Here is a 25,831-nt window from a genome sequence, read left to right as displayed (position 1 = left end):
CAGAGGAATAACCTTTACTTGCAATTTTCCACAAATCAGGAAAAGAACATTCCTTAAAACACAGATTAAAGGCTTAGTAATTGATTTACATAGATGATGGCTGAAACAGTCTGCCATCAATATGATCAAACCCACAATGTTTTTCACGTTTAATTGTGTGGAGTAGCTTTACCATAAATCAACACTAATAGGCTTGAATTCTAACATACAATCCTTACCACACATGATATGATGTTTTATTATAGCTTTAGTTTAGACAGCCTACAGCTCACATTCAGCATTTGATTTCTTATTGTATTCACTTTGCTGAGGAAGTAATTATTGAAGTAATTTGCAATGTCAAATGGTCTAGCAATGAATCCTCTATTCAGTTCAATAAATGATAAGTTGTTTTGTCCATTTTAATAGAAAATATCATGTGTTACGTTTAGTTTGACTCGGTTCCAATTTTGTGGTAATATTTGACAACTTGGCCAATGTTTGACTATATTTTATAGTATAGTTTGTGGGTTTCTTTTAACGTAGTAATGGTCTTATTTATTTTAATACATGTAAATGGCATTGTCATAATTATGCCATGCCCTCCCTCACCAGCAGGCGGCGGTGTTTCTCAATCTTTAAGCCCCACCCTTGGACCCTCCTCCTCCTGCTTTCACTTCCTCTAGTCTCTCCTCTCGGTGTGTGTGTGGGACAGGAGGAGACAGGAGGAGGAGGGGGGACACGGGACAGGACAGGAGGGACAGGACGGTACGGGGACGGTTCATAAAGACATGTGAACACCATGTGAAGATAAACTATATAAAGAGTCAGTTCCTGAACCACAGGAGGAGGAGGTTTCTATACCGGTATATCGTCTCTGTTGTGCCCGTCCCGAGGAGGGTTCTGTGCGGTTCATGGACAGCAGAGAGACGACACATTGTATCCAGTGAAAGGTAACATTCTAACCTTAACCTCCACAGCCAGAGACCACGATACATTGTATCTCTGGTCCAGAGCGTTAGAGAGTTGTGAGTTCTCTCTAACGCTGAGGACCAGAAGCTACATATTGTAGCGTCAAACTTTTTACACTAAACCTCTACAACTCAGAGAGCAACACAATGTAATGTGGTCACATTGAGTGGGTCTCAGAGTTACACAAACCTGTGTGTTTGTATTTGGAAGGAGAGCTGCCTGAGGGTCCCTATGCTGGACCCCACTCTGAGGAACACTACTCTGGATACATTGTTTCCAGACCACGCTGTGTGTGTGTGTGTGTGTGTGTGTGTGTGTGTGTGTGTGTGTGTGTGTGTGTGTGTGTGTGTGTGTGTGTGTGTGTGTGTGTGTGTGTGTGTGTACACCCTATTGTAATGTAGGCTTTAGGGGCCATGAGGTAAAAAAAAAAGGCTATATTTTGGGTTAGGTTTCTGTCTGTTGACATGCAAGGCGGTCATGCTGCTGCTGTGTGTGAGTGTTTGGAGCTGCTGAAGTTTAAAGGGAACTGCAACGTGTCCACACACACCTTATGAACTGTCACTATACACACACCCTATGAACTATCACTTAATACACACGCACACACACACGCACACACGCACGCACGCACGCACGCACACACACACACACACACACACACACACACACACACACACACACACACACACACACACACACACACACACACACACACACACACACACGCCTCTTATGAACTGTCACTTAATACACATCTTCTAATGGAAGCATGTCACACACTGAAAATAACAAATCTACAAGCTGCTATTGTGTGCTGTTATTTTCAGTTATTAGTTATTTTAAGATGAAAGAGTATTTGAAGTGGTCAAACTAGCATTAGAATACATTGCTCAGAAGCTCATGAAACATGGATGTTCTCAGAAATGTCATAAAGCCTCAATATGTGATTTCTTTTACTGGCTGTCTGCATGTAGAATTTTCAAGTTTTTTTCCTCAAAAATAGCAGATCTACAAGCTCATAGCACAGCATTTGGTGCCACGCTATGAGCTTGTAAATGTAGCCAAATACATTTTGAAATGACACAGATCTTAATAATGGATACATTTAGCTTTATTCCATGGGAAGGTGATTTAGGAGCCTGGTTTTTAACAAAGTATTTGTATAACTCATAACAAACGATGCGTTTCTAAACGACAAACTTGTTATCAGACATATTGCAAACTTGTTGCTTTTCAGCTACAATAGCCGTTTTGAATCCAAATAGGAAAATTGTGTGACACCTGACCCGAAAAAAACAAACAACATGTTGTCTTGTCACCTTTTTCACCTCAGGGCTGTTTGTATGCCTGTGTTATATAATGGTGCATAACATCATACACCATCACACACCTGTTATTGTGCACTGCTTACATACTTACTCAAACATTAACTCTTAAATACACACTCTTAAATACACCCAAAGGACCACAATGCAATTAATAAGCTGTTGAGCTTTATTGTGTGTTATCATTTTGACACATATTGTACAAAGATGACATATTGGCATATTATTTATTAAAGGTAGGGTAAGTGATTTACTTTGGTTGAAATAAGTGTTAAATAGCTCTATATTCTGATAGTAGGCTACTCATTGCTATAGAGTGTTTATTCAGTCAAAGGAGTCTCTATGTCTCTCCTGCTCTTTATTTTATTTTTTTACAGAAAATGCATTTTCAGTGCTCTCTCCTGATTGGCTTAAATTGTGTCACCTACCTGAAAATGTTCTATATTCTGTTTAGTAAAGTGCTGGAGAGACCCCTGTGACCGAACAAATGCTCTGTAGCAATGGACTCTGGATGCCCTGGTTAAACCAGTGTCCTCAGCGACGCTCGAAGATCATCTTAACTCTCCAGAGTACCAGGACGATTAGCTGGCCTTACAAACCAGTTAATCACGGAGCAATAGTAGTTAGTTAGCACAGCCTAAAGCATATTCTCAAAGTGGCTTTGGATCTGGTTAACGAGTCAGCCGATTATCAGTTTTAACACTAACTTTTAATTTAATGCATTTGTTATATTGCCAGTAAAATGTCAATCAAACCATGTTAAATATACTTTTCAAACTAGCAATATGTTCAGAAGCATCTTCCATAAAATATTAATAGTCTTGGATATTTCATATAAAAGGAAAGGTTAAAGGGATAGTTCACCCCCAAAATGACTTTTTTTCCCATCGATTAATCACCCCATGGAGACTTGAATTCATGGATATCTTTTTGTTTTTTTGTCTCATTCATAAGCCAATAATTTGATAACCGGCAGCGGTTCAGGTAGGAGACACAAAGAGTCTCCTACCGGAACTGCTGCCTACCGGTCCACTGGTCATCAAATTATTGGCTTAAGAATGAGACAAAAACAAAAAAGATATCCATGAATTCAAGTCTCCATGGGGTGACTAAAGACCTGGAACACATCTGTGTCATTTTAAGATTTCCTTAGCTATTCAAAAATAGCAGATCTACAAGCTCATAGCGCGGCACAGAGTGTCACGCTACGAGCTTGTAGATCTGCTATTTTTGTAAAATCGTGAAAATGTGTGCAGGTCTTAATGGGTTAATCGGTAGAAAAGAAGACATTTCTACTCCTTGGGGTTACAGGAGCAATAGATGATTCTGAGATGATTATTCTCCAGATGGTGATTCCTAGATGATGATCTATAATCCCTAGATGATGATGATCTATAATTCCTATGATGATGATTCCTGTCTGATGAATGTCTGGCCGGGCCCATCCCATCATGGATTGTAATGTTTCCCTGCATAGTGTACTGTAACATCTGGTAGATATTCAGTAGTTTCTTCTGAAGTCATGACAATGTGGGAATATGTGAGTCAGTTCCTTCTTAAGCCGCTCAAACCGGGAACGCATCTGTGTGACCACTTCATCCATGTTTTATACTTTGGCTATTCAAAATTGGCTTTTCAAAAAAGAATAGAAAAAAAATGTGTGCAAATCTTTGAATATATATATGTTTTTTAAAGCAAATGTTTTTTTTTTACTAAAATCTTTGCTTCTCGGGATTCTACAAATGTCTAATTTCCTAACAGTCACTAACAGTTTTTTTTGCTATATAATATCAGTGGTTCTCAAACTTCTTCATGTCAAGGACCACCCAAAATGATATGTATTTGGCCGCGGACCCCCATCTCAAAATATTTTGTTCCAGGGACCCGCAGAAGCAAAGATTTGAGTTAAAACATGTATATATACGTACATACAGTATATTCAAAGATTTGCACACATTTAAAATGTCTTTTTTTCAAAAATGGTAGATCTACAAGCTCATAGCGTGGCACACTTATGACACAGATGCGTTCCCGGTCTTAATGGGTTAAGGACATGTGTGTATGTGCGTGTGGCGCGCACACGTGTGCGCGTGTGTGTGTGTGTGTGTGTGTGTGTGTGTGTGTGAGAGATAGAGAGAGAGAAGTTCCTCAACTGAGGATGTTCTGTTTGTTGACATTGGCAGACAATGAGTTGATCTTGAAGTGTAACTCGGGCTCAGTTCTCCATATTCTATGACTGGATAAGGATATCAGTAGCAGTGGTTCCAATGGGGGCAGTTTTTCTTTTTCGACCTTGTATAACCCGATTTATATACTTTGTTCTTGTTGTATGACGGCATTGCGCAGCAAAACTAACAGATCTACAAGCTCACGTTGCATTGCGGAATGCGACACATCGTGAGCTTGTAGATTTGTGCTGCCAGTCTGGAGTATAAAACAAATGCACTCTAGAACAGGGGTCTTTAACATTTTTCAAGGCCAAGGAAGGACCCCTTGTCTGAGAGAGTGATGAAGCAGGGACCCCCCACTACATATTTTTATAACATTGTTTTGCAGATTAAACTTTTTCATAGATTTCATATAGCTTCATAGACGTGTTTGACAGTTGACAACCTAGGGGTGCTGGACCCCCGGTTGAAGACGTTCTCAACCTTTTCATGCTGCGACCCCCCCAAAAAAAACATATTTGAACTGGGGACCCTCCAGGCCCCCACCCTGACAAGCACTTGGAATTGTAGGAGTTGAGGCATGACATTTAGTTTGACTCCGTTCCACAGATAAATATTGTAAAAATAGCTGAACTACAAGCTCACAACGAGGCGATGTGAGCTTGTAGTGAGCTTGTAGATCAGCTATTTTCACAGATTTTGCCTCTTTCTTATATTATTTGACAATCTTTATAGTATAGTTTGTTGATTACAGTTATGATCTTTTTTCATTCCTTTTATTTTTTCTTCATTTCTTTGGTATTAAAAGGTCTTAAAAGTCCTAAAAAATCATGTGGGGACCCCCCTGGGAGTCTCGACCCACATGTTGAGAACCACTAGTGGAATGTGAGTAATGTAGGAGGATAGGCAGCCTTATAACATGCTGGCTGACTGATGTTTGGCACAGATTGCAAAAAAAGTGAAAAAGTGAAAGTCCCACCATCACCACCACCAGAATGTCAGCTTCCATTTATTTAGGACATCTTGAAGTAGCTAAGTAGAGAAGTGTGGTATTATTTAGGCCTCAATCAGTGTTGCCATGTCTGCTTGTTATAAGCAACTTTGGGCTTGTTGTCTCTGTAAAGTTGCTTGTAAATATTGGTAGTTGCCGGTTGCGTTTATTTTCTCCGCCAGGCCGAAGGCATGGCCGAGACTATGTTTTGCATCCTGTCCGTCCGTATGTGCGTCCATCTGTGAACAGCTAATCTGCGGCACCGTTGACCCGATCGCAGCGAAACTGTGCACCCACACTCCCTGGATGGCAGAGCAGAACCTCTGTCCCAAATGTTTCATATCGGCCTGTTATAGTGCCACCAGGAGGCAGATTTTTGCACACACATTGCCCCTAGGCCAAGGAAGAAATGCCACCCTACATTTTTCCAATCGTCCTTAACAGGCCGATTCGCATTTTTACCTATAACTGGACCGACCATGTTCATGTGGCCTATATAGTCGCTTCTTTTGGGATTGTTTTCATAGACCTGGTTGCTTGTTTCTCTCGCAAAATCTGGCAACACTGGCCTCAATGAAGGATTGTGGGGGAGAATCCAGAGTATTATATAGTAAGTATGTCAGATCTGCTCCAGGGACTGGATTCTAATGGACTAATGGGGAGAATTTGTTTTTTTTTGTTCAACTGGGCAAACACTCCACTGTATTCCCAGCAGCTATGCTTGACTGACACTCTGTGTATTTTCATTTTTGTGGGCTCTTAATGCAGAGAGTATGTGTTTATAATGCTTCTTTTATGAGCCGTAAGAGATTGTGTTCGGAGGTACATAAATGGGAGACGACTAACTGTGTGTGTGTGTGTGTGTGTGTGTGTGTGCGTGTGCGTGTGCGGAGTAGAATTAGAGGAATAGGAGACAGTTTCCCCGGTGCTCGCTAGAGAAATGATTGTTTTATGTTTACAAAAATGTTTTTTAGAGGTAGGCTTTCAATTAGGAAAATAATATAGTTGTCTAGCAGAAACCTCTTATCTCCATATTCTAACTTTTTGTGTTTTTTCGTAAATTAACGCCCTACTTGATCATACTACAGCATCACACAAAAAGCATCAAAAGCAGCAGATCTACAAGCTCGAAATGGCGTGTGTCGAGCTTGTAGATCTGCTACTTTTGATGCTTTTGAATTTGAATCCTGAAAAGTAACAGTTTTGGACATACTGTATAAGGTTTCCACCCGACAGAGACGATAATCAAGTAGGGGGGGGGGGTTAGGATTAGACATTTAGAGGTTAGGTTTAGGGGTGGAGTTTTGCCTGATTTAATACTTAGTTGCGAGCAGGTTTTAGTGCACAGAAAATAGCCGATCTACAGGCTCACAACGCTTCGCAGCACGATGTTTGTGTCATGAGCTTGTAGACAGATCTGTGTCATTTTAAGATTTCTTTGGCCATTCAAAAATAGCAGATCTGCAAGCTCATCTGCAAGCTCATAGCGCGGCACTCGTGCCGCGCTATGAGCTTGCAAATCTTTGAATATATATACTGTATATGTTTTAAAGCGAACATTTTTAACTCCTATCTGTGCTTCTGGGGGGTCCCTGGAACAACATATTTTGTGATGGGGGTCCCTGGCCAAATTGTGGGTGTCCTTGACGTATAAAAGTTGGAGCACCACTGATATATTGCAACATATAAGTTGTTCAGACAACTGTTAGGATTTAGAAGACATTTTAGGTGAGTTGGTTCCAGTGAGGTTTCTACTGTGGCAGCAGTCAGTCAGTCTGTTGTGCTTTTATACGACTTTAACAAGCCTGTGTTAAACACTGGGTCATTCTACTGGTCACATTATGCCCTTAACCCAACCCGTGTGTGTGTGTGTGTGTGTGTGTGTGTGTGTGTGTGTGTGTGTGTGTGTGTGTGTGTGTGTGTGTGTGTGTGTGTGTGTGTGTGTGTGTGTGTGTGTGTGTGTGTGTGTGTGTGTGTGTGTGTGTGTGTGTGTGTGTGTGTGCGCGCGCTTTTCTAGCTTTTTAGACCCTTTTTTCTCCCCAATGTAGTCATCATGCCAGTGAATTCCTCCACACACACACATTCCTGTGTGTTGTCACTGCTGTTGTATCCTTCTGACTCACCTGCCCCTAGTGAGGAGCCCCCACCGGGAGGAGGACGTAGAGCCTTCTTCGTCATACTCCTCCCGCCCAACACTCCCTGCTGGCAGGCTCCGCCCCCCCCCCCCCCCCAGCCTGTAGGAGTACATGCTGTGACAAATATCTCCCCCCTCCCCCCGCCCGAACACGGGCCAATTGTGTTGGTTATGTGCTCGACAAAGCCGGATGCACCGCGGTGGATTTGAACCCACAACCTCTGCCGTGAAAAAAAACAATTACATTCCTAAGCCAATAATTTGATGACCAGCGGACCGGTAGGCAGCGGCTCCGGTAGGAAACACAAAGGAGACTCGTTGTGTCTCCTACCGGAACCGCTGCCGGTCATCAAATTATTGTCTTAGGAATGTGACAAAAAACTAAAAAACATCCATGAATTCATGTCTCCATGGGCTGAATAATCCATAGAAAAAAAGTCATTTTGGGGGTGAACTATCCCTTTAATACGGCGCCACCCGAGCACCCTCTATTAATCATAGACTAATGCCTTACTTCTTCATGCTACAGTTTTTTTTTTGTATTAAAAAGGTCTTAAAAGTTCTTAAATTGTCCCTTACCCTGTATACAGAGAGACATTCTGAGAAAACAATGTTCTGCATTAAGCTGATCATCTGGGGACCGTTTCCTGGAAAGCAACATACAAGGTTTTACTGGGTTTTTACAGTGGTTGACAGACAGACAGACAGACAGACAGACAGACAGACAGACAGACAGACAGACAGACAGACAGTGTTATTACACTTTCACCGGGTGTTTGTTTTTTAGGAAAAAGTGCTGCTGTGGTGGGACTCTTTTTTTTTCCTGCCGTGTCATTTCCTCACGCATGGGTGTCTGTGTGCTCTGGCATTTGTCCATGTGTCCTGTGTCTGTGTGTGTGTGTGTGTGTGACTGGGAGTGTGTGAGAGAGAGTGTGTGTGAGAGTGTGCATGCATAATATGTTCTTGAATGTAAGTGTGCCAGTGTAATTGACTGTGTTTGTGTATACTGATCCTTGCGTGAACACACGCGCACACAAACACTTGTCTTTGTGTGTGTGTGTGTGTGTGTGTGCGCACACACACATGCTATTATCTTAACACCATGTGTAAAACATGGTTGTAAGTGTCGTGCGCGCTTCACCCAGCAGAAGGTAGAAGGGCTCGTCGGTGTTCAACAGGGACAACTTGCATCACTGGACTGGTCTGCATGTGTTTTATTGTTTTGCAGGGTGACTGACGTTTCCACTGTCGTCTTCTCTCTGAGTCAAACAGGTCTTGACTCTGAGGAAGACGAAAGTAGAAACCAGTCTACCCCTGCAGAACAATAAAACACGCACAGACCAGTCGAGTGCTCCAGTATATTTTATTTGGGTAGTTTCATCTGAAGTGCCCAGGTATTATTATTATTATTTTCTCTGATTCAAGTTAGTAAGTGTGTTGGTACTGGTAAACAGGATAGAGTAGACCAAGTCCTTGGTACTGGTGAGCTGGATCAGGGACGGAGTATCATTAGAATTGTATCGATTCAATTCCTTTTCTGCTTTTCGATTCCGGTTCTTATCGATTCTCCGTTCCAGTTTCATAAAAGTGAAAGAATAAGCTCAAACGTGTTGGTAATAAATGATAAATATGTCAGGAGGGGTTCCCCAGAACTTCCTTGTTACCGTGGAAGAGAACATTTTTGCTTTGCAAGTAGCTTTTAGTGGTTTATGGCATATGATTGTCTCTGCCTGGCCAAAGATGTGGCCGAAACTATGTTTTTTAAATTTTACCCTGTCTGTCCGTCCGTCCTTCTGTGAACAGCTGATCTCCGGCACCGTTGGCCCCGATGGATATGAAACTGTGCACACACTCCCTGGATGCCAGAGCAGAATCTCGGCCCCACATTTTTCACATGGGCCTGTTATAGTGCCACCAGGAGGTCATTTTTTGCATTTTTATTTTATATTACTCCTATTGATTATGCCCAAACATCACGCAAAGCCGTACACATTATCTCTATAGTTATTAAACCAAACAGGTGTGTCAGATTTTTCATATTAAATCCTGATTGGCTAAGATTGGCTTCCCAAAGTTTGCAGGAGTGCTCTGTTTTGATGCCTCAAAACATGAACTCAGCGTGCGATTGCCGTGAAGCTTTGCACGCACACTCCCACTAGGCCGAGGAAGACATGCCACAATTTTCACATTGTCCTGTTATAGCGCCACCAGGATGCCGACTTTTGCCAATTTTTGTTTTGATATTCCTCCTACAGATTTGGTCCAAACATCACGCAAAACATTATCTCTATCTGCCCGATTTTTCATATTCCATCATGATTGACACATTTTTTTACATTGCTGGCCCACAATAACCTACCTGACCTGGCGGAGACCTGTGCTCCGAGGAGCACTTTTCCTAGTTATATATTCAGTTTCCTAAGACATAGTACTTGTACACAATATAACTGAATTGGCTGAAAAGGCGCTAACATGTCGTAGGTTTATTTTCTAGCCATGCCGTTTGGTATGGAGATTACATCATCCCCTGCAGGCTGCCTAGGGGGGGATTCTTATTCTCAGAAATACTGGACTGATTGATTCCTTCATTTGTATTGGTATCCGTAACCGGCAATTTGGATTCAGTTCCTACTTGTAACCTAATTCCGATTCCCAAAACACAAAGCAGGATTGTAGATTGAAGTCCTCCTCGGTACTACTGGTGGTAAACAGGATAGACCAAGTCCAGAAGAATCCTCTTCTTCCTCACTGTAATTAGGGCCATCTGTTTAGGCTCAGCAGCTCACAGACTGTGGAATGCTTGCATCCACTATTTACTGCTCCCCATTCATTAATGTGGACAAGAGCAGCCAAGGTCAGAGCACGTCCGTCTGAGCCAGAACAATCCAGGGGAGACACAGTCACACTGAGATTAATAGACCATTTCAGGCCAGAACCATCGCTTAGTGTCTTCTTGTTTGTTTCCGAAGACCAGGGGTTCTCAAACTTTTTCTTGTCGAGGACCCCCAAAATTATATGTATTTGGCCACGGGGCCCCCATCTGAAAATATTTCAGGGAAGATCTTGTTGTTTAAAAAATATTCAAAATTATTATCACAATTCCTCAAGATTGTTCTACATATTTCACAAGCTCACAGATATTTTTTAATAGCCAAAGTTTAAAGATAGGTTAAAGTGATTAAACTGATTTTGATGCTATCTTACAATGAATGCACCAAATCTCTGTATGTATGTCTGTAATGCACGTATCTCAAGAACCGTTCGACCACCCGACTTAAAATTCGGCACAGATGTAGCAGACAACCAGAGTGCCCGGAGTCGACTCAGCCGGATAGACGGTTGTCCAGATTCACCAGAAAAGACTCTGGCTGTGGCCCAAATATGACCATTGCATGTATGACCAGGTTATACAGCATGACCATTACATTGTAAATGCTGAGGTTCGTCCTAGGGTTTCTTACCTCACCGGCACAACAATATTCTGTCATCTTTCCTAGGAAAGAAGTTCTATATACATATATGAATATGATTCCTGTTCTGCAAATCAATACATCAAATCAAATCTATTGCTGTAAGAGCCTATCTATCTATCTCCTCCCCTCTCTAAAGATCTGAGGGTCTATCTATCTATCTTCTCCTCTCTAAAGATCTGAGGGTCTATCTATCTATCTTCCCCTCTCTAAAGATCTGAGGGTCTTATTCAGTGGCTTCACAAAAGGATGTGAATGATTAACCCGCTGTTGTAAATATACACAAGGCTTGACACACACACACACACACACACACACACACACACACACACACACACACACACACACACACACACACACACACACACACACACACACACACACACACACACACCAACCATTTTATGAGACACACCTCTCCAACTGCATGTTGACACAAATTACGCCTCTATTCATGGTCAAGATAACCTGCTGCAGTTTTTTTTTTGTCGTTATGCCAGTGAATTCCTCCCCACACACATTTCTGTGTTGTCACTGCTGTTGTATCCTACTGACTCACCTGCCAGTGAGGAGCCCCCACCGGGAGGACGTAGAGCCTTTGTCCTACTCGTCCCGCCAAACACTCCTCGCTGACAGGTGCCAACCCCCCAGCCCGTAGGAATACATGCAATGACAATTATGACCCTCCTCCCCGCCCGGCTTCACTCACCCCGAACACGGGCCAATTGTGTTCGTACAGACGCTCGACAAACCCTGTTGCACCACGGATGGTGGATTCGAACCCACAACCTCCGTGGTGGTGAGCACTGGGCAGGCACTTGACCACTGCGCCACGAACACGAGCACCCGCCGGGCATCAGAATGGGGGATGAATGGTGTAAAAAAGAAAAACAAGACTGACATTTAAATGTCATTTACAGGGTGACTACCGTGTGTGTGTGTGTGTGTGTGTGTGTGTGTGTGTGTGTGTGTGTGTGTGTGTGTGTGTGTGTGTGTGTGTGTGTGTGTGTGTGTGTGTGTGTGTGTGTGTGTGTGTGTGTGTGTGTGTGTGTGTGTGTGTGTGTGTGTGTGTGTGTGTGTGTGTGTGTGTGTGTGTGAAATCTGACACCGCTGTGCTCTGCCGTGTGTCCGGATCCCATAGTCTGAGAGGATGGCGAGTCCTCATTGGCTGGCCTCTCACCAAGGCCAGCCAATGAGGAAAAAGTGTCGAGAAGTGATGACTAGGTGCAGGTCTGTTTATAGACTGGCTTTTCACGCCACCCTGTAAAAAAGAGAACATATCCAGTGAGTGGCAGTTTTGTCGCTGAAAATGCCTTGTCAGAGGAAACCACTGGTTACAACACAGTTATGCAGAACTGAAGAGCATCCCTGAACGCTCACATCAGGTCCAACCTCCAGGCAGAGAGGGAAACAGCAGCAGGTGAACACCACCAGGTGACCAGCAGTGTTGCCAGATTCTGTGAGAGAAACGAGCAAACGGGTCTACGAAAACAAGCTTTAAAGAAGTTTCATCATTTGAAACCTATACATCTGCTAAACATCCATGACGTGAAAATCAACCAACCACCTTCCATATTTCGCTGGCCTTTGGACAATAGTAGAGAGAGTCTTCCTTCACTTGTTCTCTGCCATTTGGGCAGCCCAAGGTTGCTGCCCAGTGCTGTAGCACAGCAACGCATCTCTGTCATTTTAGATTTCTTTGGCTATTCAAAAATAGCAGCTATATGAGCTTGTAGATCTGCTCCTGGATTGAATGGGTTAAAGTCCTTGCGCTACTTTCGTCATACTGTAGTGTCTCACAGAAGTAGCAAAATGATCTGATCTACAAGCATGTGATAGGACGTTGTGAGGTTATTTTTTGCTATTGTTGAAAACACATGTTTAAAGTGTAAGTGGTTAAGTGTGTTTGTGGGTTTTATAAATGTTGAACCAATGGAATGTATTAACAACAGCTTGTGACTAAATAACATTAGATTAACCGGAACACTGCTTATTTTTTTGAAACGTTTGGACATATTTAACATTCCTCTCCTCTCCTCTCCTCTCTCTCTCTCTCTCTCTCTCTCTCTCATACTCTTTCTCTCTCTCTCTCTCTCTCTCTCTCTCTCTCTCTCTCTCTCTCTCTCTCTCTCTCTCTCTCTCCAGGTAGAGCTGACTGACAGCCAGCCCGTTGCCATGCCGACGAGCGACGGGCCGAGCCGCCTGCCGGTCTTCGTAGCTCCGCCCCTCAACGGCAACCACCAGCGGTCGCCGGGCGGCTACGTGCCCGGGCGGGTGGCCCCCGTCCGCTCGCCGCCGCCCACCAAGGCCCCGCCCCCTCCGCCCGTCAAGCCCCACGGCCCGCCTCCCGAGCGGAGAGGAGGGGGGGGCGGGGGCGGCGGCGGGGTCGTCATCGGCCTATCGGAGGAGGGCCAGCGGCGGGAGCGCGCTCAGAGCCTGCGGCGGAGGAAGAACACGTTCATATGCTTCGGCGTGTCGCTCGGGGCTTTCTTCCTCTCGCTCATCCTCATCCTCAGCCTCAGCGAGGGAGACGTGATGGACGGTCAGTCATTTTTATTTATTCATTTATTTTTTCTTTACATTTTATCCCACGATTTTGAAACCCATTTTTTTTTTCTAATAATTTTTATCCCGTGATTTTTGGAACCCATTTTTTTCACCCGGTGCCAATTTCCTAAGTGATCCTGGGCGCTACACCAGCCCTACACCAGCGCTACACCAGTCCCCCACAGCCGGGGAGGCCAGGGCCGAGCTCATGCTTCCTTCAGTGCATGAGAGCCAACTGACCTTCTTGTCACCTGACAGGGGGGATTTTCCCTGGTTGGACGTAGTGCGTGGAAGGAACACGTTATTCCAACCAGTTCCTTTCCCCTCCATCAGGCGCCCCGGCTGGCCAGGGGGAGGCAGTATAGAGACCAGGATTACTGCATGTTTTTGTGAGGGTAGACGGTACATATAACCATATGCCATTATAAACTACTAAAAGTCGCACTGTTTCAGCTGGAAGTGAGAGTCCCCATTCTAGTGAATGAGGCAGCCTAGCTACCGTCCGTATGTCACAAAAACGTATCGCGATATATCGCGGGACGATATATCGGCACACACCTAATTAAAAGATTTACACTTAATGTTCACAATTTTTCCAAAAATAGCAGATCATAGCTCAGATCAAAGCTCAAAGCAGATCAAAGCTCATTGTGCGGCACTCGGTGCCGGGCTATGAGCTTGTATATCTGCTATTTTTGAATAGCCAAAGAAATCTAAAATGACAAGGATGCAATAAAATCATCGATTAGGTTAATTCAGGGGTCCACAAAACTTTTCAGGGATTCCTGATTTATGAGTGCCCTGATTACAACACAGCTTTGGTAATGAAAAAAAACACAGCAGAGTAATTTTAATAGCAGCCTCTTGCTCAATGCCATTGGCAGGCTCCAACATTGCCCCCCATTATACTAGAGTTCTGTAAAGTGATGTTTTGTAGAAACCATAGGAAACATTGGCTGTTGAAGTGCCTCTCTCTCCATTCACGGCCCCCTGGCCTAGTTACAGGACTAGAACACTGCATGCTGAAGTGGCAGCTCTGAACAACTTTAAATGATTGCTGTGCTGTCTTGATATCTCTGTCGTCTAGGGGTGGAATAGTAGTTAAAGGGACAGTTCACCCCCAAAATGACTTTTTTTCTATCGATTACTCATCCTATGGAGACTTGAGATTTGTTTTGTTTTTGTCGCATTCCTGAGCCAATAATTTGATGACTGGCAGTGGTTCCCAAACTGTGTCAACTTTGAGTGTCCTACCGGAGACATTAGCATCTTTCCACTGGTCATCAAATTATTGGTTTAGGAATGCGACAAAACAAAAAATGTAAGGCTTCATGGGATGTGTAATTGATAGAAAATAAGTAATTTTTTGAGTGAACTACTCCTTTAATCAAATTACACCTTGTACAACTAAGTATAAACAACGGGCCTTAAGTGTTTGAAGTTGGAAGGGGGCGTGTCAGATAAAATGAATATCAAATATCTAAATACTGAATGAAGCAATTTAAAACCTGTCTGGGAAGCTCACAAAAGCCAGACTAGACGTTAAAATGACCCCAAACGAAAGTGAGATATCACAGGCTGGCAGAGGGAGAGTAGTAGATTACAGTTTAGGCATTGGCACTGGGTGAAAAAATGGGTTACAAAATCGTGAAAAAAAAGGGAAAGTGAAATATCCCTTTAAGAAATGTAATAATGTACTTAAAAGAGAAAAGGAAAAAAAGCATGCACTTTTGAATACTGTGTATTCAGTGTGTAATCTGTGTATTCATGGCTAAACCTCTCATGGATTAAGGGTTACATGGATGTTTGTGTCTCTTTTCCACAGAGAACTGTCCGGACCACAGTCCTAACCTGAGCGGCTGGAACCCGGGCCACCGACCAGAGAAGGCCATGGTCGTCACCAGGGGAAACCTGTTGCGATTGGACGCCTCCGCCACCTTCCATTCCCTCACCATCCAATCAGGAGGTACGGTATTATTTGGAAAAGTGGGGGGTCCCCGGACCTCACTTTGAGCACCACTTCCTCACAGGTATCCTGAGCAGGGTTGAGCCACTTGTTGCTTATAAACACGACTCATAAAGTCCAACAGAAAACAGCCTTTTCATTCTTTATTCACATCTGGAATGTTTTAGGAAATGGACAACACAATGTTGTCCATTTCCTAATTCTTTAAGCATTTTTGTCCTTCCGTTCCTCCTGCCAACTGGGGAAAGACAACCACATATTTACTTAAGTTATGAAGCTGTACTTTAGAACATTGGTTCTCAAAGTGGGGTCCGGGGACCCCCAGGGGTCCTTGCAGTGGTACCAGGGGGTCCCCCAGCAAAATGTGTTAATACAGCATCACAACCATTTTATCCATTTATATATGTTGGCTATTGAAAAAATAGCAGATCTACAAGCTCGCAGCAGGTCACTTCGTGCTGAGAGCTTGCACATCTATTTTTTTTATTTTTTTTTATTTTTTAACACTTATCTTTTATTTACTAAAATAAATTACAAGCTAAAACATAAACCTTGGTTGTAAAAAAAACAAAGTTGTCCTTAAAGACTTGTTAGAGCATTTTCAGCCAAAATATAGAAATCATTTAATGATTTCTATATCTACACGTACTATGTCTTGTGAAATGTGATGTACTAGAGCAGGGGTCTTCAACGTTTTCAAGCCATTTTTTCCCTCTACACCTATAGTGTCTTTGCCAAAAATAGCGCCTCGCACTGCGAGGTGCTGAGAGCTTGTAGATCGGCTATTTTCGGCTAATGTTCCCCTCAGAAAAGGAATTCTAGGGTTCAAGTGGTTAATGTAAAAAAAACAACATCATATCACACAACCCCTAGGGGTCCCGGACCCCCTTTTGAAGACCCCTGTACTAGAGATATATTATTTTTGAACTTTTCTTCTGGAGGTCCCTGGCACAAAATATTTTTGCGATGGGCGTCCGCGGCCAAATGCATATCATTTTGGGGGTCCTTGGCGTGAAAAGGTTTGAGAACCACTGCTTTAGTAGTTATGATGAATATGATAATCGTTTCCTTTTATGTAAGTGTCATGCTTCCATGATCGCCCAGCCCATATCGGTGTTGTCGGGCAGAAACCTCTTATCTCCATATTTTAACCTTTTTTGTGTTTTTTTCCGTAAACTAACGCCTCTACTTGATCATACTACAGCGTCACACAAAAGTATCAGAAGCGGCACGTTTTGAGCTTGTAGATCTGCTACTTTTGCTATTTTTGAAAAGTAACAGTTTTGGACATACAGTATGAGGTTTCCACCTGACAGAGACGATATGGACCATTTAACACAAACAATGGAGACGTAGCAATTTCTCACATACAAGGATCAAACACATAACCAGTAAAAACACACAGGATACATGCAGTGCAATTATAGTACAGCATAAGACACAACAACCCTCCTAATGGAGCCTGGTAGCTCACTCACACATGTTGGCAAGGAGACCTGACATCATGGCGTAGCGGTCCGGGCACCTACAGTATGCTACAATGTAGCCTGACAGCGTGACGCGGGTTCGAGTCCCGATCCCAACAGCCTTTGCAGCGTGACACTCCCCCTCTCTCTGTCTCTCCCTATTTCCTGTCAGCCTACTGTCCTATCTATAATAAAGGCATAAAAAGCCCAAAAAGAAATCTTTAAAAAAGAAAAGCTGAGTATGCCTTCTATTTCAAGCCTTAGAAAAACAATGATCTGGTCTTAAACGCTTCAGCCTTTAAACAACCACTCCAACTCCTATAGGACATCATCTTCCCACAATAGCTACGTTTTTCATCAAATAAAGAAACCGTCAAATCAGCATATAGATATGTGAAAATAGTTTTGTAGTTTAGGCTTTTTCCCAACGCTGTGTGTGTGTGTGTGTGTGTGTGTGTGTGTGTGTGTGTGTGTGTGTGTGTGTGTGTGTGTGTGTGTGTGTGTGTGTGTGTGTGTGTGTGTGTGTGTGTGTGTGTGTGTGTGTGTGTGTGTGTGTGTGTGTGTGTGTGTGTGTGTGAAAATGGCAGATCTACAAGCTCACACAACACATCGCATTCTAGATCTGATATTTTCACTACATTTGCGAATTAGCGCATTCATTTCAGAAAAAAGCATTGAAATATTGTACGCAGGCCGGGGCCAAAAGAACCCGACCGCTCATAAGTTGTAATGTAAAAGTGGTCACAGCCTCACGTGTACAAATGCATCCCACCATTTCTCAGATGCTGTTTTCCTCCCAGTGTGGAGGAAGAAGGTTTAGAATAGATGTTTACTGTGATCTCTCGCTCTTGAAATATATACCTTGGTTTATGTTGTGTGTAAACAATTATAGGGATTCTCAAAGCCGTTGTCCCCCAAACCCCGCCTCCAGTCACAGAGGGAGCGCTCACTATGATCACGGCACCAGAGCCTGCTTGATCACACAGATGTATCCCCTCAAACCTCATTTATGCTCTGCCATGCAAAGGTTTTGCGTGCAGAGAACAGCAGAACTCCAAGCTCACAACGGTCACATCCGCAACGCAATGTGAGCTTGTATGTCAGCTGTTCTCGGCGCGCAATACCGTTGCATGAATGTATGTCTCGCTAGGAGCGTCTCACTAGCCAACACACAAGAGGAGGTTGAATGAACAGAAACCAACGCTCCCCCAAACAACAGGTTTGGGGATCTGTTGGGACTTGATTACATGAAACCGGCACCTGTGCGTGCAGTCCCACTATTTGTAAATAAGAAATCCGTCTATAGACATTGATGTAATTCTTTGTCGTTGCAGGGCGGGTGGTGTTTGCAGACAGCCCAGACGGCTCCAGAAACATAACGCTGAGAACCAGACACATCCTGATCGAGGACGGCGGGGCGCTGCACGTGGGCGCGCCCAAATGCCGCTACCGTTCCCGCGCCGCCATCGCCCTCCTGGGCCGCTCGGACGACGCGGCGGCGCCCGAGGTGCCCGGCCTGGGCCGCAAGTTCATCGGGGTGCTGCCCGGCGGGACCCTGGAGCTCCACGGGGAGCGGAGGGTGTCGTGGTCCATGCTGACCCGCAGTGTGCCCGCCACGGGCCTGGCCAACGGCGGCTTAGCCTTCCAGCGCAACTTCAGGTACTGTAGCCCTTATGCCATGAAGCGGATGTGACGCTTCCGTGTCGTCTTTACCGTCGTGCAAATTTGTCCTAATATAAATAATAAATAATCAAAGCGTATATAGCTTGCTGCTTATCACAAATGGAAATTCAAAAATAAAATGTAAAGATATTTTAAAATATATTTCCGTGAACGAATTTTGGGACATATTGATTATATACTATAGGGGTCTTCAACAGGGGGTCCGGGACCCCCGGAGTTACTTTAGGGGGTCCTCCAAATCTGTCTGTGATATAATTCTGAGAGGAGTGAGGGGAACATTAGCCAAAAATAGCAGATGTACAAGCACACAACGCCTCGCACTGCGAGGCGTTACAAGACTACATTATGTCTAACCTCATGTACATAACTGCTAACTTTTGTAGTATAAGTTAGGCCTGTCCCCTGAAAGTTGACGAATCGTTTTTTTTTGGTCAATCATTTTCATAGCGTCAGTTACTAGTGTAGGCGGTGCTGTGTGGAGCACTGATGTGTCATGAACTTCTTATTTAGTCCATCTACTTCCTGCAAGTAGACTTAAAAACAAAAACCAGTTGACTAATCATATTGCTCTGCGGTGGAGAGATGTCCGCACACAGCTGTAGTCCTGATAAAAAGTTGACTGTGCAATTAAGGCACGCAACATTTCTGTCTTTTCTCTTTACTGTTATTTATTTGGTCTTGCACCTACTGGATCTGCAACATAGCTCTTTGACTCTGATACAGCAGCGTTGTGCCAGCGTAATCCATTGCACAGCTGTGGCCATTTGAATGAGGCTTGTTTTTGCCGTAAAGCAAGAGGAATGGAGACGTAGTCATTTCCCCACTGGACATAAACAGGAAGTAAACAAGCTAAACTATGAATGATGGAGCTTGGGCACAAAACCATTTTATTCCACCTACTTCTTTACACCTGGAAACCTGTGAATCTTGTGACCAGTGGTGTAACGTAACTAAGTACATGTACTCAAGTACCCATTTTCCCATTTTACAAGCTCACAACGCGTCGCGATGTGACGCGTTGTAAGCTTATAGATCTGCTATTTTCAAACATTTTAGTACTTTTACTTTTGGTACTTTAAGTACATTTGATGCCAATACTTTTGTACTTCACTCAAGTAACATTTTGAACACAGGCCTTTTACTTGTAACAGAGCATTTTTATACTGCGGTATTGATAATTTTACTTAAGAAAACATTGGATTACTTTTGAAACCTGTGAATTTTTGACAATTAAAAGATGCACTTAAGACTTCTAGTGATTTGTAGTTTCGTTCCCTACCTATGTTGAACGCACTTATTGTCGATTTGGATAAAAGCGTCTGCTAAATGACTGTAATGTAATGTAATGATTGTGTGATTCTGATGATTCTATAGCCGTGGCATCAACCTGCGCGTGGTGGACCAGGACACGGCCGCCATCCTGCTGGACGTGCGCTACGACACGCACGACTCCCGCAACGACAGCCGGCGGCTGAGCGCCATGCTGCGGGCGCTGCCCGCCGGGCGCATCGTGACGCTGGCCGTGGGCGACTCGGCCGTCAAGAGCCTCCTGGAGGAGACCAAGAGGACCATCGAGGAGAAGCTGGGGAGCGAACACGTCTACGACCTCAAGTACAGGTAAACAAACAGCTTCCTTTTTACACATAGAGACCAACGACCCATGTGCCAGATATTTGGGTCCGATGTCGATACAGATTTTGGAGAATCCTAGACCAGTGGTTCTCAAACTTTTTCATGTCAAGGACCCCTAAATTGACACTTATTAGCCCGTGTACCCCCATTTGAAAAGATATGCCAGGGACCCCCATAAGAGAAGATTTTTACGGCTCTAGCAGTCATTCTCAACCATTTTCATTTCAAGGACCCCTTGTTTGACATGCATTAGGCTACGGACCCCCATTTAATGACATTTCTATCTCTGGGACCCCAATTTATATTGTGAAATCAATGTTAATGTAACTCAGAGAGTGTATACATTTGTACACTCTCTGAGTTACAGACCCATAAGAGTCCATTTGGTTCCTAACTATCTATCATTTAGCTGGGGACCCCCTGGAACTCCCTCAAGGACCCCACTTTGAGAACCAATGTCCTAGACCACTGATTACTTCAACCGAATTGGCTGTGTGGGTGTTGTGTGTTTTGTCGTGAAAAGCGAGTCAAAATAGCAGATCTACAAGCTCACAACTCACCGTGCATTGTGAGGTTGTTTTGTTTTACTTTCTTTTTCAACTTTTCGCCTATGACATACAAATACCCAAATACCAGGGGTGTTGGAAAAAAGCGATTCATGTAAGAATCGCGATTCTTATTATCAACGATCCAAAATCCACAAATATTTGATATGAAATGTAAGCTTACCATAATCACAGTAAACATCATGTCTTCAGTCATATTCAAGGGCTTTTTTTAAAAAACAAACTCACTTTCAGTTCAGCACAGCCGAGTGTGTGTCACTGTCCAGCTGACGATCTCGTTAATGTTGCTTGCACCAAAGCAATTATGCTGTGTTTCTGCATCAAATAGAACTACACCTAATCTAAGATTCCATTTTTAATCGAATCGTTACCCCAAGAATCAGAATCGAATCGTGAGATGGCAGAAGATTCACAGCCCTATCAAATACCCAGACTTGATTGATTCATATTAGAGTGTTTGTGTGTGTGAGTGTGTGCGTGCGTGTGTGTGCGTGTCTATGTATTAGGCTTTTCTGTGTGCGTGTTTGTGGTTCCTTCTTGATGACAGTTGTGTTCAGCTCTCTGTGTGTTTTCCCTGGCAGGCGGTGTAATGGAGCACTGTCCGGTCGCTCTGTGTTGTCCACTAGTGGTCTCCCGGGGCTGATAAAGATGCTTTTATTGAGACACACACTCACTCCCATTGTCTTTGAAGTGTCTCAGTGCTTCAGACTGACACTGACAGTCTGAACTCTGAAGCACCGAGGGACGGGGTGTATCTGACACGGACAGATACGCCTCGTCCCTCGGTCCCTCTTACCATCATCTGCTTCCAGACATTAGTGGAAAGTAACTAAGTACATGTCGTTGTTGTCGAGCAGAAACCACTTATATCCATATTTTAACTTTTTGTGTTTTTTCCCCGTAAATGAATGCCGTTGCAAAAGACCAAAACGTTGGAATTGCTCCGTTTTGAACAAAATGCTTCAAATCATGAACGCTGCGTGCGATTTCTGTGAAAGTTCGCACGCACATTCCCACTACGAGGAAGACATGATTAACCCATTGAGACCTGAGGCCATTCTACATGTCTCCTAAATCAGTTTTCTGAAAAACCTATGTTTCTATATCAGTGGTGCTCAATCTTTTTCATGTCAAGGACCCCCAAAATTATATGTATTTGGCCGCGGATCCCCATCAAAATATTTAGTTCTAGGGACCCCCCAGAAGCAAAGATTTGAGTTAAAAATGTTCGCTTTAAAAGAATATATATTCAAAGATTTGGACACATTTTCACGATTTTTCAAAAATAGCAGATCTACAAGCTCGTAGCGCGGCACTCGGTGCCGCGCTACGAGCTTGTATATCTGCTATTTTGAATAGCCCAAAGTGTAAAATAATGCTTTTTAGCTCAAATCTAAAAATGACACAGTTCCAGGTCTTAATGGGTTAATATCAATATTGTATTTTCTCTCTAAACTTTATGATCACATGGAGCCTCCTGCCTCCACATTCAACTCTTTTGCCCTCTTGTTGCATGAAGGTCATCCAGCATCGTCAGCACATTTTCACACAAATCCTGGAAGTAGAGCAGCTGTAACCCCTGCTATCCTGATTTTATGACTCTGTGAGCCTGCAGAAAAAAAAAAAACCTTTGCCCTGCATTTTTCACATCTGCCTTTTATAGGCTTATGTAAGAATTTTTTTTTTATATTACTCCTTCAGATTTTATCCAACTTACACGCAAATCGGTAAACATGATCTCTAGTCAAGTGATCAAGACGTATCTGTCTGATTCTTAATATTCCATCAATATTGCTGGCCCACAATAACCTACCTGCCCTGGTGGAGACCTGTGCTCCGAGGAACACTTTTTCTAGTTTTGTTTCATTTGTGTAAAAAAATAAAATCTGAGTACTTCTTCCACCACCGCTTTTCACCGTCATCGTTTTCATCCTGTATATCCGCTCCACCTCCCTGATTTCCCCGAATATCGGAAAATTGGAACGTACTCGCTCCCCCCCCCCGCAGTGCTTCCCATACAGTGTGTTTTGCCAGCAGAGGAAGCTGGTGGAGGATAGCAGGGGTTACATATGGAGGATAGCAGGGGTTACAGCTGCTCTACTTCCAGGATTTGTGTGAAAATGTGCTGACTGACGACGCTGGACGACCTTCGTGCAACAAGAGGGCAAAAGAGTTGAATGTGGCGGCAGGAGGCTCCATGTGATCATAAAGTTTAGAGAGCAAATACAATTTTTGTTACTACATGTTCTGCTTCTGACACACACACACACACACGCAAACACACACACACACACGCACACACGCACACGCACACACACACACACACACGCACACACACACACACACACACACAGTATGCAAACTCACACTGCACACGTATTGTATGGAAAGTCTTAGAGCAGCAGTAGCAGTATTTGGGTTATACTTGTGGCCTGGCCTGGTCTCTCTGGCTGTGTTGGTTGAACAGCCAACAACTACCACACACTCTGTCCCCCAGTGTCACATTTCACCTCTGAGGAGGAAGGGGGGGGGGTGGGGGTCGTCACATTTGTCGCCACATTTTTCTCCAAGACGGAGACAAATGGGATTATTTTGGGGGGTCACGGCCAGGCTTGGCAGATCTGACTGCTTATTATAATTTCCCCCGCAAGATTTTATTTGAAAATAGCCAATCTACAAGCTCACAGTTGTGAACTTGTAGATTTGCTATTTTCAAATAGTTGATGTGCATGTTAAAGTACTGTGTCACATTACTGATGTTAAAGTACTGTGGCCCATATTCGACTTCTTTTGGGCTGGTTTTCCTAGACCGGGTTGCTTGTTTCTCTCACAGAATTTGGCAACACTGGTCACGGCCTGAAAAGGTGTCAGGAAACACAGTGCCAGTGTGGGTTCAAGGTTCAAGGTTGTACTTTATTGTTACATCTCTTGTAGGGGTGTGCCGATAGATCGTCCCGCGATATATCGCGATACGTTTTCGCGACGATATGTATCGTTTTGGGGGAAAAAAATATCGTTTTGAAAAAAAAAAAAAAAAAAATCTTTTTTTTTTTTTTTTTTTTTACACCAATCAAAATAATCAGGCATGCAAACAGCCCCGAGGTGAAAAGGGTGACAACATGTTGTTTTTTTTCGGGTCAGGTGTCACACTATTGCCCTATTTGGATTCAAAACGGCTGAAAAGCTACAAGTTTGCATGTCTGAATAATGCAAAAACAGAATTATTTGTTTGCATTTCCTTTTTTTCTCCCCCATTTATTTTCATAATAAAAAAAGTGCGTATCGTATCGTATCGAAATCGTATCGAAGTTGTGAGCCAAATATCGTATCGTATCGTTTCGTGAAATTAGTGTATCGGCACACCCCTAATCTCTTGTGTAACAGGTACACAAGAGTAAAACTTAGTTTGGTTTGGCTCCCTTCAGACAATGCAGCAGCGTAGATGATAACAGGATAATGATAAAAAATCTTAAAAAGATTTAAAGAAAAGAAAGAGAGTGCAAAAAGAGCATCATCAAATGTACATGTGCATAAAGAACTTGGTATATTATATACACCAACAGCATTTTCCCCAGTAGCTGCCAACAACTTCACAGTTTATTCTATATACAGCAGATTAGGTACAGTAGGTGCAGCTCAAGCATAATAGTGCAAGGAAAGGATGGATGAGGAGGAGGGGGGGGGGTCAGGTTGCCCTGGTTCGTTCTGGTTCTTGTCAGATCGTTCATGTACCTGATTGTATGTGGAAAGAAGCTTTTTTTGCAGTCTGATGCTAGTATAGGTTTGAGACTGTGCAGCCGTTTTCCATGCGGCATCGTCTCAACAGTCTGTGGTTTTAGATCTTTGATGATTCCTCGAGCTTTGCTGACACAGCGTTCGTCGTACATGGGGCTTGGATGGCGGGGGTATAGATCACATCCGCTCGATGCGTTCACGACCCTCTGCGTTGCCTTGCGGTTGAGCTCGGTGCAGCCGCCATACCAGGCAGTGAACCAGCCAGTCAGGATGCTCTCTGTCTGCGGTGCCTCTGGGTGTCCTGCAAATCACAGATTGTGGACTTGGCCACACTTTTTCAGTCATGAGTTTTGATTTAGCTTCTATCCCTGTTGCTGACTGTGTGTGTGTGTGTGTGTGTGTGTGTGTGTGTGTGTGTGTGTGTGTGTGTGTGTGTGTGTGTGTGTGTGTGTGTGTGTGTGTGTGTGTGTGTGTTTTCTTTCTGTGTGTGTGTTTGGCCATTACATTTGGTCTGTCATTACTTTTTCATGGCAGGCATGTTATTATAGGCTACTGTAATGTCAGTGACTGTCAACCTTTTGAAACTCAACGACCCCCAGTTTGATCTCGTTGCTGTCGGACAGAATCCTCTTATCTCCATATTTAATTTGTTTTCCTGAAAGGTAACTGTTTTGGACATACAAGGTTTCCATCCGACAGCGAAGATATGCATTAAGCCACGATCACTGCACTGTAAAATCACCAGTGTTAATTTAACTCTGAGAGTGTAGAAATGGAACCAAACGGACCCTTAACGACGAGTCCATTTGGTTCCATTTGTCCTCTGTAAGGGTCCAGCCCAGTCCCCGGGCCGGACGTAGAGAACCAGTCGGTCTTATGTGAGCTATAGTAGGGGTCCGTCTGTGCGGATGCACATAACATGTAGTTATGAGACGGCATGCTGTTTAAAGCCTTGTTAACATCACAGTGTGTTAAGCTTGAAGTGGATTCACTGTCTGCATGCTTCTCTTCATTATGGAGGCAGATATTCACTGTCTGCATGCTTCTCTTCATTATGGAGGCAGATATTCACTGTCTGCATGCTTCCCTTCATTATGGAGGCAGAGATATTCACTGTCTGCATGCTTCCCTTCATTATGGAGGCAGATATTCACTGTCTGCATGCTTCCCTTCATTATGGAGGCAGATATTCACTGT

General features: G+C 43.6%; 1 protein-coding gene across 3 annotated transcripts in view; it reads left to right on the top strand.

The window, feature by feature from the left end:
- Positions 1-699: 699 nt before the first annotated feature.
- cemip2 (cell migration inducing hyaluronidase 2) overlaps positions 700-25,831 on the top strand; it is a 100,145-nt gene continuing 75,013 nt past the window's right edge. For 2 of the 3 annotated variants that reach the window (XM_084056184.1, XM_084056185.1), the window contains exons 1-5: positions 700-932; positions 13,185-13,581; positions 15,412-15,552; positions 18,353-18,677; positions 20,076-20,318. In XM_084056184.1, the coding sequence (XP_083912310.1) occupies positions 13,215-13,581; positions 15,412-15,552; positions 18,353-18,677; positions 20,076-20,318 (1,076 nt within the window). In that variant the 5' untranslated portion in view covers positions 700-932; positions 13,185-13,214. The remainder of the gene's footprint in view (positions 933-13,184; positions 13,582-15,411; positions 15,553-18,352; positions 18,678-20,075; positions 20,319-25,831) is intronic. The other variant, XM_084056186.1, reaches the window with a different exon arrangement.

This window comes from Gymnoscopelus microlampas (genome assembly GCF_963454915.1).
Source record: "Gymnoscopelus microlampas genome assembly, chromosome: 4".
NCBI classification, from domain to species: Eukaryota; Metazoa; Chordata; class Actinopteri; order Myctophiformes; family Myctophidae; genus Gymnoscopelus; species Gymnoscopelus microlampas.
This window is presented reverse-complemented; position numbering and strand designations above follow the sequence as displayed.